Genomic DNA, 17,269 nt, shown 5'->3' on the forward strand with positions numbered 1-17,269 from the left:
TAGGCCTTTTAGAAATTTTGAACTTTTAATTAATTTTTTATGCTTTTTCGTTATTGTTTAGTAATTTTTGCATGAGTATTTTTCAATAAATTTTGATTGGCACACCTTACTAGATCATGATTAGGGGGTACAAGTTAGTGCTGTCAATGGGTTGGGTCTAGGTTGGGTGTTGGAATCGAAATCGATCCGATAAGAAATTTTAAGGACCTATAACTGAATTGGGCTCGACAAGGTTTGTAATTTTTAGACCTATAAACGAATGGACCGGTTCTTAGGGCAATTGGCTCTAAGGATAATGTATTAGGACCTGAAATCGACCCAAATCAATTTTTGTCCATCGGGTTGTACTCGACCCATTGACATCCCTAGTACAAGTTAGGCTAGGTTATGTCAAGTTTTGGCAAACCAAATCCAACATGAGTTGTGGAACACTCAACCATAACATTAATCCAACTTGAAAGCTTCAATTAGGTTGGGTTCATACATTTTAACTCTAACTTTACCTTAAATATTAGCCTAATCCAACCCTTCTCAAATTTTTCAAGTTGTAGGCCTAGTCATGCATCTAAACTGAACGAGTCTGAATCTCCTGCCCATGAGAACTTTGCCCACATTTATCGCAGTCATACATGGATAACATCTCATCCTCTGCATAGTGTTATGCAGGGGGAGATGTTCTCAATTCATGGGGGATAGTGTATTGTGGGTAGGCATGGGAAGAATTCTCGTGGGCAGGAAATCCAGAGTCAAATTGAACACTCACCCCTAATTAATGAACAAACTAATTATTTAATTAATGATTACAAATAAAATAACAATTATAATATAATAGACAACATTATTAATTAATTAAAATAATATTTAACATTTAATTAATTAATTAGTGTTATTAGAGTTGCTTTACCTACTATTTTTCATTTTTTTACAACCAACCAATCAAATGTAAATATTTTCCACCTATTTATTTATCTATCATTACTACAATTAATGCATAAGTATTTTAATTAAAATGAGAGTATACTTAATATTTGAATATAAATTTCTAATAATAACGAATAAACAAATAAAAATAAATAATTAATTATTTCAAAACATTAGTTATACTAATAAAACTTAAAAATAATTTGCAAAAATTAAACTCTCACTTAATATATAAACATATTTCTATATGTATTATCAAATTAACTATAATTAATTTAAGAAATTAAATAATAATAATAATAAAGATAGTAATATTAATAACAATGATATGTGGTGGTAGTAGTAGTAATAATATACTAACATTACTTAGCATAAATAACCAAAATATTAATATTTTTAACGACGTTTAAAATAAACGTCGTCATATGTTCAAAACTAAACGTCGTCAAATGTTGTGTTTCAACGACGTTTAGTACAAACGTCACTGAAAGAATATGGCGGGAAATCGCGAAATGTAACGTTTAACAACAGTTATGTATAACCGTTGTTAAAAGTTCTCTTTCTTTGACGTTTACCACTGACGTCGTTAAAAGTGGAATTTTTTTTTATAAACGTCGTGAAATTGACGTCGTCAAAACGTTTTTGTAGTGCGGGGATCCCTACTCGTGATTTTTTATAGTGCCAATCATTTTGTTTTTGTTTTTGTTTTTATTTTATTTTATTTAAAAATAAAAATAAAATAATTAATAATTATAATCATATTAGGAAAGATTCAAACATATTTAAGCATATTTTTAAAAAATATTAATATATAGACACATGTATAAATATATATATATATAAATGTATACGTACATATATACATATATTAGCGGGGATCCCACGGGGCGAGGAGTGCTCTCCCCACCCCCGCCCCATCCCCACCAACGGGGATGAAAATTTCCCCATCCCCGCCCTATTCGGGGCATATCCCCACAAGGATCGGGGAAATGAGAAAAATTATCATCTCTACACTCTACGAAAATTAGGTTCATGTGCTCCACCACACTATTTTGTTATGAGGTGTATGCTATGAAATTATACATAACAATTCCTTCATCGCAAAATTTAAGGAATTCATCCTTTTTATACTCTAAACCATTATCTGTCCGAATAAATTTAATGTATTTGCCGATTTGTTTCTCGACTTCAATTTTGAATTGTTTAAATGCTAAAAAAGCTTAATCCTTGAATTTCAACAATCTAACCCAAACCTTTCTTGAACAATAATCAATGAAAGAGATAAAATAGGATGCACCTCCATAAGAAATGGTACGTGATGGACCCCACAAATCAGAATGGGTGTGATCAAGAAAACCTTTGCTAGTATGTTACCAGCCTTGAAACTTATTCTATGTGCTTGCCATAACACAATTCTCACAAAATTCCTTTTCACCAATTTGAAATTTAGTAATGAGGTTTTGCTTCATTAAATCTTCCATACCTCTTTCACTCATGCGACCAAGCCTTCGATGCCATAATTGTGCTTGAAATTCATCATTCTCTTCTACCATGTGTGCATGATCAACCACCGTGCTTCCAAACAACTTATTCAAATTTACAAGACCGGTGCCTTTCATCACAATAAAAGCACATTTATTTTATGAATTCCACATTGCCCAATGAAATTGTAGCCACCTGAAAACAGTTCTGACAAAGAAATTACACTTTTCTTTAATCCCAGTATATGTCTGAAATTTGAAGAATTCTAACATTTTCATCAAGCATCCCTAATTGTTTGTTTCCAATCCCCATTGTCTTGCTTATAGTATTTTTTTCCCATAAAAAACAGAACCACCTTCACAAGGTTGATAGGAGTAAAACTAAGAATTATGTGGACAATTATGATGAGTAACACCACTATCAAGAATCCAATATTGACAGAAAGTGGGATTGCTATTAACTATAAGCACTTCGTCTTCAATTATCCCGGATGTTGATTCTTCAACTTGGTTGGCTTCATTCTTTGGCTCAGTCCATTCTTCTCCCTACTATTTCCTTTGTTCCAGTTTTAATTTTTCCTCTTCCAACAATCATTTTTAAAATGACCTTTCTTATCACAATGCCAACAACTATACTGTTCTTGTTGGTCCCTTGATTTTGAATGGTACTTGGACTTGCTTCTTGAATTCTTATTGGTAGAGTTACTCTCCTCAAGTTGTCGGCCTCTATCCATCCATAAGTGCTTTATTTGCATTATCCCCTGAACTCTCCGAAGATGCCTTTTTTTAAGTTCATCAGCTAGCAAGGCACTAGATACATCATTTAAGCAAAGAGTGTCAACTTTGGCACAGCTTAATAAGATTGTAACCAAGTTGTTGTAACTATCCAACAAGATACACAACAAGGTCACCACCTTATCTTCCTCTTCCATCCTCACACCGATGCTCTCAAGTTGACTAATTATGTCATGGAAGATGTTCAAGTGTTCAGAGAAACCTTCATCCCTTTCTTCATTTTCATGCTATACAACTTCTTTAAGAGTACCCGATTTAGGAGAGACTTGGTTTGATACAAACTTTCTAATTTTGTCTACAGTCCTACAACTGTTTTTTCTATTTTTACATTGAATATTACTTCATCTGCCAAACACCAAGCGAATTGTATAAACTGTCTTCACGTCCAATCTTGTCCTAATCATCATCTGACATACTTTGTGACTTCTTATCCTTTCCAAGCAAAGCTTTATACTGCCCTTATTGAACAAGAATGTCATGGAATTTAATTTTTCATAGCTCAAAATTCTTTGTCTCGTCAAACTTCTCAACCTCAAACCGGTTACTTGCCGTTTTACCACACTTACCTTTTCTCAAACAATTTCACAAACACCTTGTGTGTCAAACCTGGAAGCTCTGAATACCATTTGTCAAGGTTTTGTTAGTTCTTATTCCTAGTAATCGATTATTTCATGAAGAGATTTCCTAATAATTGACTACTATCAGGATCTTATTCTTAGTATTTGACTATTATACAAGAGATTTCGTAGTAGTCGACTACTATTTCAACAAAGCACAAAATAACCCAATCCCAACAAATATTCAACAACACAAAAGGCAAATCAGAAGTTTAAGTAAAGGAAAGCAAAAGGAATAAGTAATCACAAGGAGAGACAAAAGATTTATGTGGTCCACCCAATGAAGGCTACATCCACGGGCATAGCCAGCAAGCCATTGATTTACCATCATTAAATGGTTTCAAGAGATTGTGTAAAACACCTCTTTATTATTGTTGTGAAATACCCACATATACAAACCCCTTTTGTAACTTAAACATAGAGTATCATCACCTCTACAAATAGTATAATACACCCTTTTTAAGAAAAGGTTGTAGAGACAACCACCACACCTAAGTGTATCTTGCAAACACAAAGAAGCTTTCTATCGTTCCTTCTTTTCTGCTACTCTTTCTTTGTCTCTCAAAAGGCCCTCTAAAAATAAAGGAAACCTACTAAGGATATATTCCCTCCTTAGTTCTTATTCCCACATAGCTCAAACTAAGAAAACCAAAAAGGCCCTTCCAAATAAAGAAAACACCACTTAAGTGCATGGAAATAACATGGTGATTTTTTTATCACATACAACATTCTTCTTCTTCTTTCTCCTTTCTTCTCTTCTCTCCCTTGTTGTGACCTGCAACTTACTTGATGTTTCCTCTCTTAGGGTTTTCAAAGTTGAAAATATAGTTGCATATTTTGAAAATTTAAAGAACAATGAAGGACATTTTTGTCCTTTACTTTTTATTTATTAGAACTAACAATGAAAATGTGGGCAATGTATATATAAGTAGGTTTTGAAGTAATTATCCCTTTATAGAAACATGTTCATGGCTAGGCTTGGGCCTAGCTTTTGCTAAAAGCAATGTTAAATGCTCATGGGACGAGCCCAAAGCTAGGCCAATGGACCGATGTAAATACAAAAGCATTGTTTGGCCTAGTTTACAAAGATAGGCCCACTGACAATAATTTGGCCTAATTTACAAAGAACAGATTAGCTGAATGCAATAGCAATTTAGCAGGCTGTGTAACCAATAATAAAACTCCACACCAGTGGCAGTATATATAAGTAGTTTTTTTTTTTTTAATCTTTTAAGCAGTGTCTTGGGGCAATAACAACACCTTCTATTTTGTATATATATATGACATTTCCAAATCACGCTATGGAAATCGAGAAGATGTGGTCTAGGGAAACACTGAATTTGACGTTTTCTCAATTTGGAGCTCATTGCTGCCAACGAGGACATGATGTGGCAGTGACATGGACTTGTTCTCGTTGGTAGCAATGAGCTCCAAAATGAGAAAACGTCAAATTCGGCATTTCCCTAGACCACACTTTCTAGATTTCCAATGTGTAATTTGGAGCACTGTTTTTATGGAAATACGGTTCCAAACATATTACCGTTTTCTGAAACACTTATTTTTCTAATGTGGTGCTGATGTGTCACCATTTTCTGGAACAGCGGCATCGATGCCAAACACCACCTAAGCTGTTCTTTTCTTTTGGTAAAAACGAAAAAAAAGAAAACAAAGGCTTACTTTGAACACTAATATGAATTGTAGTGATTTCTAAGGCAACCATAATCAACGTTTTAATCATTTATCATTTATGTGGATGTTGGTGAGATGGATGGCTGCATTGTGAATAGGATATTCCTAATGCATAACTACAACGGGCTGTGAGGATTAAATCCTAATTCTTCAAAACTTGGGAGATCAGTGAGGTTGTCATTACGGCCCCATATATGCTACCAATATAGGCCCTACGTTGAAAGGATGCCTCATGATTGTAGACCCCCTCCATCCATCCGGAGTAAATTTTAGGATTAGAAAAATCATTTTTACCTATATAATGCAAATATTATAAGAGATAAATCTCATGATGTCTTATCAACTTTTCTCATTGATAAGATGCATAGTTTCTGTTTTATATTCTTCATTATTCGTTTCACATTCACAACCCATCAATGATTCACTTCATCTTCTAATTAATTTGTATATGGAGATGGATTTTACACTTGCTGTTTGTCTCTAGATTAAGTGAATGATTATGGGTATCTTGGTTGACTAACAAAAGGGTATTATGATAATATTGAAGAGACTATTAGCCTTTTATGGGAAAATGTCAAATGGGTGTCTATGGAGGAAGAAAATTCTGCTGTGAGCCTGTGACCAATTGACGATGGTGGTATGCCACTGTGTTTGAAATGAAAATCAATTGATGTAATATTTTGAATTTATTTAAAACTAATGTAAGAGCATTCAAAGAAAGGAGAGTTGAAGCTCAGAAGCGAAGATGAGAGCCCATGCCAACATGGGTACCGGTGTAGCTAGATTGCTCTTACTACTACTGTGAAAGAGTAGTACTGAAGCCCTGTAGTAGAGCAAGGCCAGTACTAGTGTAAAATGAATCAGAGTGTCCACTCTGTTGATCGCTGCAGCTTGCAGCTGCCGAACATGGTCGACGTGAAGGGGGAAGTTCTCCATGTCTTCTCCCACTACTTTCACGATTTTCTAAACTGAATTCATTCCTTAGCTTGTTGCATGCGTCGTCCAAGGAGATAACCTGTTGCTTGGTGGAATTGAAGTAAATAAACGATGATCGATCTTGACGTGCACCAGTTGGTTTTAACTTTTGGGTGTAGTTCTAAAGTAGCTAATTATAATTCATGGTGAGACATAAAATATGAACTCCAAAGATGGATTAATTCATATTATATAGCTGAACACAATGACTATATACCAAGCTATGGAACCAATGATGATAATGTAAGGCATAAAATATATAAAGCCCACCCTGGGACCATAACCCGCTAAACAGCCAATGCATTTAGCTAATCCAATCTGGAGGTGGAGAGCAATTTTGTCAATACTACCACAAAGCAGGCAAAGTGGGCTGACCACCACATTCCTATGTGAATGAGGGCATCATCCTTCCCAACTGCAAAAGCACCATAGTGATAATAGAGGCTATGACTAGCTACTGAAGTGGCAAAATAATTTAGGGGCAGCGTTCTTTTTGTGGATTTTGAGAGGGGGAAAGTTGGTCAATGATGAATTCAAAATCCCATTTATCAAAAAATTCATGTTTTTTTTTTCAGATTTATATAGGTACCAGGGAAATTTTATTTTCCTAGATATCATTTACCAGGGTAAATGGTACCCAACTCTTGGGTGGATAAATAACTTTTCTACCTATGGGAAAATTTACCAACACTTGAATGGGACAAAAATACCCTTTCTAATAGTGGGTAAAAATTGACTTATTTATATGAAAAATAAAAATATGAATAAATGCGCTTACCTAAAAACACTTACCCAGATAAATGCATTTACTCAGATAAATAACTTATTACCGAAAAACAAATGGGGCCTTAAATCCACCTAAGACTCCTCTGAGAGGGGTGCATGAGGCAGTTAAGGTTTGATGATTTTGCTTCCAAGAGTTTCCAAAACAGAGATTGATGGAGTGATCCATAGTTAAGAGTAAACAAGACAAATTGGTTGTAACTGAATCCAAGCATCCAAATTTAAACAAATTGGTTGTAACTGATTTTATCATCCAAATCCTAAGTGCATTCCACCACCACCAGAGAGGACATCAAAGTCAAATAAATGCCCTTGATTCCTATGTAATACCCACAAAAAAAAACGTTTTAGCGTTAGATTGTCCTGTTTTTAAAAGCGATTCTGATCAAACGATCAAATCACTTTTTTTTGCTCAGTTTTGTTTCCCACAGCACAAGGCTCAAAAGCCGAGGCTTATTCAAATGAAAGCTTGTTCAGGAAATGGACATAAACATTCTCCATATCCCCATTCCAATTCGTGCGTTGGATAAAGAGGTTGACTGACTTGAGGCCAAACCCAGATTTTCAAAACTGATTTTAAATGAGGAAAGAATTCATTAGTCTCATTTGGGGATATTTGAATCATATGAACTAACAATTTATGTATAAATACATAAGATGAAATTGCAACTGTTAATCGAGGGAGAATTTCTATCTACAGAACAACCTTCATGAAGTTTCTGAAAAGTGAATGGATATAAATCATTGTGGTGGAACTCAGCCAAGCCCACATCAAGCTTAGCCCAGTCCACCTCATCGAGAATGCATGAAGTCTCTACAAAGAATTCTACTAGTAATAAGTTGAACTGTGGTTATTGCTTATTATCATCTATTGGAAAAAAAAAATTATTATCTGTTGGAGTCCGGTAGACTTGTTCATGGCTCGGGCTCGGACTCAGGTTTAGTTTTTGCCAAAATTTAAATGGGACCAGCCCGAAGCCCAAACCAAAAATTGTGTGGAGCCAAACCAACACCCGGCCAATGAATGGATCTAAATTCCACATCAGCCAGAAAGTGTATGTATGTTCCACAAGTACATGGAATAATTTTGGCTGTTGGGGGCCAACAGCCTATGCTGTTGAGAGCAGGCTGTTGAGAGCATATCTGGGAATGCCATGTTACCATGAGACTAGGTAAATTAGTAATTGCCTCCTATTTATTTTGACCAAAGTGAAAGGCATGGGTGTGAATAGGTGAATGTGCCCACCCTAAAAATGCTCTCAACAACACAAGCTGTTGGCCCCCAAGAGCCAAAGACGTTATCTCAAAACAATCCCCCGTATCTCTATCGAGTTAACTTTGGCTGTTGGGGGCCAACAGCCTATGCTGTTGACTGTTGAGAGCGTTTTTAGGTTGGATACGTTCACCAATTCATGCCCGTGTCTATGTTTATGATTAAAAAGAAAAAGGGGGCAATTACTAATAGGAAATGGGGTCAGTGAAAGTTGGAGGAGAAGCTTTGATGCGCGTTTGAAGACACTGTCTTTATAACGTTATTTGCCCCCACTTAGTTTTCACTGAGTTTGTTGTTGGGTTACAGGCAAATCTGTTCCCAGGATACAACAGGGCCTTGGGTAAGAATTTGCAACCAACAAAGTTGAAGAGTCTCCGAAAAAACCTTCTATGAGACTACAACAGATCAGATTAAGAGAGAGAGAGAGAGAAAGTGAATTTCAAAATTATTGTGCGAAATGCCTGATTTATGCTCCTTAAATAGTTTCTGAAGAGTTATGAAGAAAATGTAGGTGCTGGTTCAGAAAAGGCACCTTGAATAATCACAATTTCAAACATTTTGACTATTTAAAAGGTAGTTAACAGTTAATGACTGTTAACTTTGAATTGTGCCACTTGATCACACCCAATCAAATTGTGACCGTTGATCACATCAACAGTGATCAATGGTCAGCATCGCACCAAAACCAAAATTGCCATTCGTGAGCCAAGAGAAAGAGGTAAGGAGACAGAGGATCCCCTGTCTTAAGCCCCTTTGAGAGCAAATTTTCTTTGAAGGGGAGCCATTTACTAAGAGTTGGTAAATAACTATGGAAACACAACTCATGATCCAAGAAATGAACTTATCCCCAAAGCCCATTTTCTCCATGGTTTGTTTCAGGAATTGCCATTCCACTCTGTCATAAGTTTTGCTCATGTCCAATTTAATTACCATGAAACCGGTTTTTCCTTTTGTATGAGCCATGTAATGCATTACTTCATGAGAAATTAAAATACAATAATTCTTATGTGGCCGGTGGCTTACTTGGAAATCCTGGAATGGTTTCATCTTTAATGAGGTTCAACCTTGTCCTATAACTTTACAATTTTGAATACATCCCAAGTCTCTAGCTCCACAGGTGTTGTTAAAGAGAAAGACATTGAAACTATGAAAATGCCCACTATTAAATCAGAAATATATATGAGAAAGTAAGGACAGGCCCAATGCAGATTTCTGAATTCCACTACAAAGCTAAAAACATTTAAAATGTCAAAAGCCACCATTTTATACACCAATGCCTATCTGTAAATTAGCATCAATTCTGAACTGACACTCACCTGAATTGTATTTTGGGCTTAAAAATTCTAACCCTGGGCTGAACTGTCATTCTTCCAATTATATATTCATGAATTGTACCAAGTCTACAATTCCTCAGCATAGGGGAATTTGGCAAACTAAATCCTAGGGGTGGCAATTTTCCCCGTCCCCGACGGGTACCCGAGCTCCCCGACTCGACGGGGTCGGGGTTGGGGATGGGGCAATCCCTGAATCCCTGATCGGGTTCGGGAATGGGGAATCCCCGTCCCCACCTGGCCCCGGTTAATATATATATATAATTATATATAATATAATATTCTATTTATTATATATACTATAATATTATATATTATAAATTTATATATATATAATGTTATTCGTTTTTGAAATATTAATTATTAAAACTTAAAAAACAGTAAAAGTGTAAAACACTAAACTAAAACCCTCGACAAAGAGAAGAGAGAAGTCGAGACCTCTCAACTCTGTCGCTGGAACAGCAAAACCAGTGAACCCTAGCTTTGTGCGTGCCTTCGCCTTCAACTCTTCGTCGCCAAATCGTTGAATCGCCGACCGCCATCATTGTTGCCCGCCGCCGCCGTCAGAAGACTCAGAACCCTAACTTCATGCCTTCTCAAGTGATAGAGAAGAGATACTCAAAGAAGAGTTTCAATCATCAGTCCTTCTAACCTTCGTCTATCGTCGCTGACTGCCTTTGCCATGACGCCGTCACCCATCAGACTCTCTCTCTCGTCATTGACCTCAACTCTCTCAATGGTCCTCTCTCTCAGTCTCAGTCTCTCTATTTCCACCTCTTAGTCCGTCGGGGATTTGGGTCTTCGACGGGGATTTCATCCCCATCAGGGTCGGGGATGGGGAATGTAATTCCCGCCCCGTTGCCCTTCCAACTGAATCCCAGTTGTTACTCGTCTAACTTAATTCGAAAAGTTTATTTACCTCCGCTGTTTGTCATGGGCAAACAAGGATCATTTGAGACCAACTAACCCACGCGGACCATTTGAGGCCTAAGTCTGCCATGGATAAAAGTGGAATTTTAAAAATTGTAGCATTATAATGGCATTTTCTTTATGTTTTTTTTTTTCTTTTTTGTATTATGTCAGAATTTTCTGTCAATAGATTGCACATGCATTTACTTGAGAGGCAAGGGGAAGATTTTACAAAAGTCAAAACACAGGGGAGGTTTAAGTAATTTACCCCCTTTCTATATTACATGGATACAAATACCCTTCTTATATATGCATGAGTCTGCTTTTTCTTTTGCTTGGTTTTCCATCTGTACATCAACTTCACTTAATGTATCCAGCAAAAAGAAAGAAAGCAAGAAAAGAAAAAGCTTCACTGTAATGTTACAAATAAAAAAAAAACATCACTATAATGTTCCCATTCTACTTCAAATGAAAGAATTAAATCCTAGCAAGTGATGCATATTAGAGGAATTATTTCATTTTATTTCCATGGAAATCTATGCATTGCAACCAAAAAAAAAACAGAAATCAGACACACAGAGCACACAAATAGGTTCACCATTGAAGCTTTAGTTTCACTGAGATGGGTTTGCATTACTTTCGTCATCATCATTTCTGCCATTGTTGTCATTGTTGGAGCTGGGGCTGGCAGGAAAGGTAATTGTCAACCTCACTAATTGCTGTTCAAAGATACTAACCCTCTTCTTCACTCTCTCGAGTTCTCTTCTTAGCCCGTTGATTGTCATCATACAATATTCTTCGGGACTTATTGTATAAAGACCAAGTTCTGCTCCATGAATTCTACCAATTGAGGACATAACCATGTCCTGTTTGTTATCCAAACTTTGCCGAAGGTCTTCCAGTGTGCTAACCGTCGCAGACCAAGTTGCCAGCTCGTTTGGTGCTCCCTCTTCTAAAATTGTTGGATCAAGACCTCCTTCGATTTGAATCTGATCAATGTTGATCTTTGCACCACCCAAATCAACAATTCCTCGCATCCCTGGTTCAGCTCTATCTTGTTCCTTGGTTACCTGATCTTGCTGATCGACGTCAATGGTGTTGCTGATGATCTTAATATTGTCTGCTGCTGCAACAAAATCCTGATCATCTTCCGTCGTCTGGGACTGAGAGGAGCTTTCTTCTTTGTCAGTTGGGAAAATAGGGTCCAGCTCTAGTACTTCCTCATTGAAATTCCATCCACTTATCCTTCTTTACTTGACAGAGGAATCAAGGGATGCTTCGTCGCTGTCATCTTCATGTACATTTACATCGGTGCTGCAAATCGGTGGAGGATGATCTACTATGATTTTCTTGAACCTCTCTTCAACTGTGGGCAACTCTTGCAATAAATTCTTGGTGAGGAAATCTGGGGTCCCGCAGTTCTTGAAGAAGGGATGCTTCAACAACTTCTCTGCGGTGGGTCTCTTCGATTGATCTTGATTTAGACAATCTTTGACCATCTCTTTGAAATTCTTTGAGAACTTACTCTTGTCTTTCGTGTTCTTCCCGTAGTCTTGAAACTTGGTGGCGAATCTCATCATCAGAGACTTTGAGGGAGGAAGATGAGAGAGTGGAGGTCGACCGTGAGCAAGCTCTAATGCCGTAACCCCAAATGTCCAAATATCAGCCTTGAAGCTATACCCAGTGTGAGAGTGTATCACCTCTGGTGCCATCCAATAAGGTGTTCCAGCCACACCATTGAATTTCATGGACGACGGACTAGGTTCGTAGATTGACGCAGAGACACCGAAATCGGCGAGTTTAATAGATCCATCTGAAGCAACCAGAATGCTCCCAGCCTTGATGTCTCGATGGACCTGGCCTTGGTCATAGAGGTACATGAGGGTTTCTCTCAGAACGATAGCTATGCAGGGCTCCGGCAAGCCTTCAGGGAAAGACGAAGAGATGATGGATTGAAGAGACCCACCAGACATGAAGGGCATGACCACCCAGAGATGACGATCGACTATGAACGAACACGGGGCTCTAAGGATGTTTGGGTGGGAGAGAAGGGACATGGTCTTGGCTTCCCGCCTTATATCATCGAAGTTGGCTTTGGATCGGTCAAGATCGATTGCTTTGATTGCCACGGCCGATGAGTTCGGCAGGCATTCAGCCTTGTAGACAATTGCGCTTACACCAGCACCGATCTTGGCAAGTATCTTGTAGGAACTGTGATCGAGAGGGTATTGATGATTCTGTCGAGGGTCCTCGTCTTGTTGGGCCATGGACGACTGACGTGGGTCAGTTACGTTCTTGATAGTTTCAGACTTCAGAATTCAGGTTGATTGAGGGTGATGATTTTGTCAGAGAAATGTTGTATGGGTTTCTTGGAAGGAGATTGAGGAAGAAGATCAAAGGTCGTAGAGTGGAAAGGTTAATTAATTTCTGGTGGGTTTTCTTGTGATGAAAAAGTGAAAAATTAAGAAGCTAGAGTAGTATATATATATGATAGGCTGTTACTGTTGCGGGCTTTTAACTTGTATTTCTAGAAACTAAGCACGTGAAACTGCAGATCCAAACCGTCTATTTGGCTATCTAGGGGACACCACTTTTTATGGAAGTTTCCCTTGCGCGGCTGCCCCTGCGACGACATAATTAATTTTGTGTTCGTTCAAACTTTCAATTTTGTAATTTAGAAAAGCCCATTTAGTTGAAAATTAGGTTATGTTTGGATAAGCTTTAGGGATAAAGATTTATGTTCGGCTAAAATGATTTAATTGTTGAAATGGTTGGTTCCTGCTGGGAATAGGTGCCTAGAATTGGAATAGGAATGACCCATTTTGATTCCAACTGTTTGTTTGGTTATATTAGATTTTCATTCCTTTTTTTGGGGAATGGGATTCCCACTCCAGATTTAGTCAAGAAGTAAAGAATTCAAGACAAAAAGAACTTCTAAACCCTAATATTAACAAAATAATAATATATAATTAAAATAATTATAATAATAAATAGCATAATAATAATAATAATAAATATATTAATTATGAAATATAATAATAATAATAAAGTATAAATAACATATTAATACAATATAACTAAAGTAATATAATAATAATATAAAAATATTAATAAATTAACAATAAAATTCTAACGTATTAATTATTAAATAAGAATAAACTATTAATATGTTAATATGATTTTCATAAATCAATGATAAATACTAAGATAATAATTATATATTCAAAGAATATTAATAAAGTAATAATAAAATAATACAAAATTAAAAAATTTTCAGTTGATTTTGATTCCAATTCCCGATTGAACCAAACAAGCATCAAGAATAGGTGATTCAGATTCTGATTCATGGGGATTTCAATTCCAATTCCAATCATGTCCGTAAACCAAACAGATCCTTAGTATCATATGCATGAAACTACTACATGCTCTCCATAATATAGCCAATGGGTCTCATGTGCACCCGCTCCTATTGAAAAATTGTGTTCCAATACATTCCAACATGCATGATATGCGTATGCACATCTCATATATGGTGGGTCCCAATCTTATGGTAAGATGTGCAAAATAGATCATGTGGGAAGAGTGGTGAGATAGTTTTTGTTGGGAGGAGACACAACTCTGTTCTGCCCCACCCTTATTCCCCTATAATGTAGAGTATGTAATGCCAAAAGAAGGGGCTTACAAATGTTCTTGAATTTAGATTATTGTGTTTTCAAAAACAACACTATTATCAAATGTACTTCAAATCAATTTTTTTGCTCAGTTTTCTTTCCGCCCAAAGCACAAAAGCAAAGGCTTATTGTGAGCTCCGGGATGCTCATGGCCAGTTCAAAGAAATGAAGTCGCCACACATTTTTTTGGAGTAAATGGGCCCTCATTTTTAGATTTGAAAATTTTGATTTAAGTCTTTGATAGTGACTCCATTCTCCCTAGAAAAAGCACAACCAAGAGATTTTGGGTTCCAAGGATTGGGAGAGGAAATGTATTAGGCACCCCTCTCTCCAAGTTGTTGTAGTAACCCTATACGGGAATTGTTCAAGCTCAATTTCTTTCAAAATACCAATAAACATAGTTGCTAGAATTTATGAAATTTGGAGAAATGTGCTCTTAACTTCTCCTAAGACCCCCGCCTCTCTGCCTCTATACTCAGTCTAGAAGAAGTCGAGAACAATGTTTCTCCAAGGTCTCAGAACTTCAAACAATCCAGAAAAGCTAAAAAAAGACTTACCTTCCGTATGTACCTTGCCAACAATTTTTCAATAGCTAGGGATGAGTTAACATGAAGTTTAAATGAGTTCTTGAGCTAGGGAGTGCTTCTGGTTGCAACAACTTCCGCTTGAAAATGGAGGAGGCGAGTTTGGAATCTGAGGTTAAGAGTACCTCCGAATAATGGGTGAACAGGAGGTAGTATATGGGCAGGAGAAAGCTCTCTTCTCTCTCTCTCTCTCTCTCTCTCTCTCTCTCTCTCTAGGGACCTCTTTCAGGTTTCCTTCCCTTGACCTTTTTTGAGCTCGGATTCAATTAGTATTTGTAGAGAAAATGAGGGGGTCAAGTCTGAATTCGTTTAGTTACAATGCTTGGAATGCAATAGAGGTTTTTTACACAAATAAGCAAATTTTTTTTTAAAGAAATAGATGCTTAGTCAAACTTTCCTAATTGGTGAAACATTTGCTTCGATTTGGGGGTGTTTTCCATGGGTTTTGTGTGTCCAATGAGAGCTTGGGGTGTATCTGTCATGGCAATCTCGTATTTGTGGCTGTCAATGGCAGAAAAACTAAATTTGATAAACTTTTAAATATGGTTTTGTCTTTTCTTAGCTTTAAGTGGAGGTACCTTTAGTTTTTTGGGTTTTTTTTTGTCTATTAGACTCAATTTCATTGGTCCAGGTGTTCTAATGGGTCAATAATGAGTTTGACATCAGCTATCACCCTTTTAAGGCTTCAGGTTAGGACAATTGACATGACAACTTAATTTGGTGCCTTGAAATTGTATTTTTCTAGTTTAACAGTCAAACGAATGAATCTAGTCATGAAATTTGACGCGTTGGGGGGTTTTTTGTGTCTCCATGAACACAGTAGTGAGGTCTGATTAGACAACAGGGTCAAAATCTATGGTTAACAAGTTTGGATCAACGAAATTTGCTGAAATAGAATATTTGTTTAGTTAATGGTCAAATGAGAGAATTTTGTGATGAAATTTGGTGGGTTGGCACTTTTGAACATCCTTAATCTAATGGAAGTGATGAATCTATGATCAGGGTAAATTAACTAATTTGATTCAGATCATAGTCTTAGCTTCTGGTTTTCCAATCAACGAGAGGGTCCGAAATGGAATCTTACTTTTTCAACAGTCAGATGAAGGTGTTTGGTCATGAATTTTGATGTGCTAGGGTTTTTTGGGTCTCTGAATATAATGGTAAGATCTTATTGGTCATACAAAGTTGGGATGACGAATGGTAAGCTTTAATTAATGAGATTTACAGAAATATGACCTAGGCTTGATGGTGGGTCAAATAGGAGAATTTTGAACTGCAATTTGGTGGGAAGGCACGGATTAAGGAGAGGAGTCAAGTGGATGGTTTTGAATTGAGAAAGATATAGTCGATCTTGGTAATTGTTCAGGGCCATCAAAATGGGATGTTTGTGTTTTTGCGGTTAATCATCATAGATTTGTGGTGAAATTCACTAGTTGATTGCTTCCTATTGATCTTGAGGTGATGAGTGTGTTGGATTTGATTTTGAGGAGTTGGAGTTTGAATGTTGCATAGATCGGGGCCATTAGAAATGGGTTTGGCATGATGAACGGTGGATCTTTGGAGTTTAGTCATGAAAATTGATGTGTAACTAAGTTATAGCTTTCTAAATTTGGGGATGGTGTCTGATCGGACATTGATGTTGACATCAAGGTTCTTATTTGTCCTATGGATTGTGTCAAATGAAGGTATTTTGGGTTTGTGGAAAGTCTCAAGTTGATCTGGTTATGTTTCCAAATTTCTGGGGTCTAGGAGGAGGGTACGAAGAGGTAGGGTGAAGGGACTGCGCAAAAATTGGACGCAGACACTCATTCGAACAAAGAATTTTCAGGAATTGAAATAGATATTAACATTTTCCATAACCCCATACCAATTCCGGTGTTGTATCAAAAGGTCAATTGACTTGAAAACCAAATCAAGATTTTGAAAAGTGATTTTAAATGAGAAAATAACTCATCAGTCTTATTTGGGGTATATGAATTAACAATTCATGTAAATGGAATTTCTTGCAAGCAAAAAATCTATGCACATTGAAAGTATGGAAATTTAGCCAGACATTGGGAATATTTCTCCATAAATTTAACATACATGTACAGAAGATATTCCTAATGTCCATATGGATGCTATGTAACTAGAAATTTTGCTTGCAGGAGACCCACACTCTTAAACAAATGGAGAATTTCTACCTAGAGAACAACCTTGATGAGGTTTTTATGAAGGGATATCAGTTATCGTGGAACTCA

General features: G+C 36.8%; 1 protein-coding gene across 1 annotated transcript; it reads right to left on the reverse strand.

Moving 5' to 3' along the window:
* Window positions 1–11,064: 11,064 nt before the first annotated feature.
* Window positions 11,065–13,194, reverse strand: LOC104610103 (serine/threonine-protein kinase BLUS1-like). The gene has a single exon (XM_010276577.2). The coding sequence runs from the start codon at window positions 13,039–13,041 to the stop codon at window positions 12,025–12,027; it is 1,017 nt and encodes a 338-aa protein (XP_010274879.2). The 5' UTR covers window positions 13,042–13,194; the 3' UTR covers window positions 11,065–12,024.
* Between the last annotated feature and the right edge of the window lie 4,075 nt (window positions 13,195–17,269).

The sequence above is a fragment of the Nelumbo nucifera genome, chromosome 1, assembly GCF_055504915.1.
Source record: "Nelumbo nucifera cultivar China Antique chromosome 1, China Antique-T2T, whole genome shotgun sequence".
Lineage (NCBI taxonomy): Eukaryota > Viridiplantae > Streptophyta > Magnoliopsida > Proteales > Nelumbonaceae > Nelumbo > Nelumbo nucifera.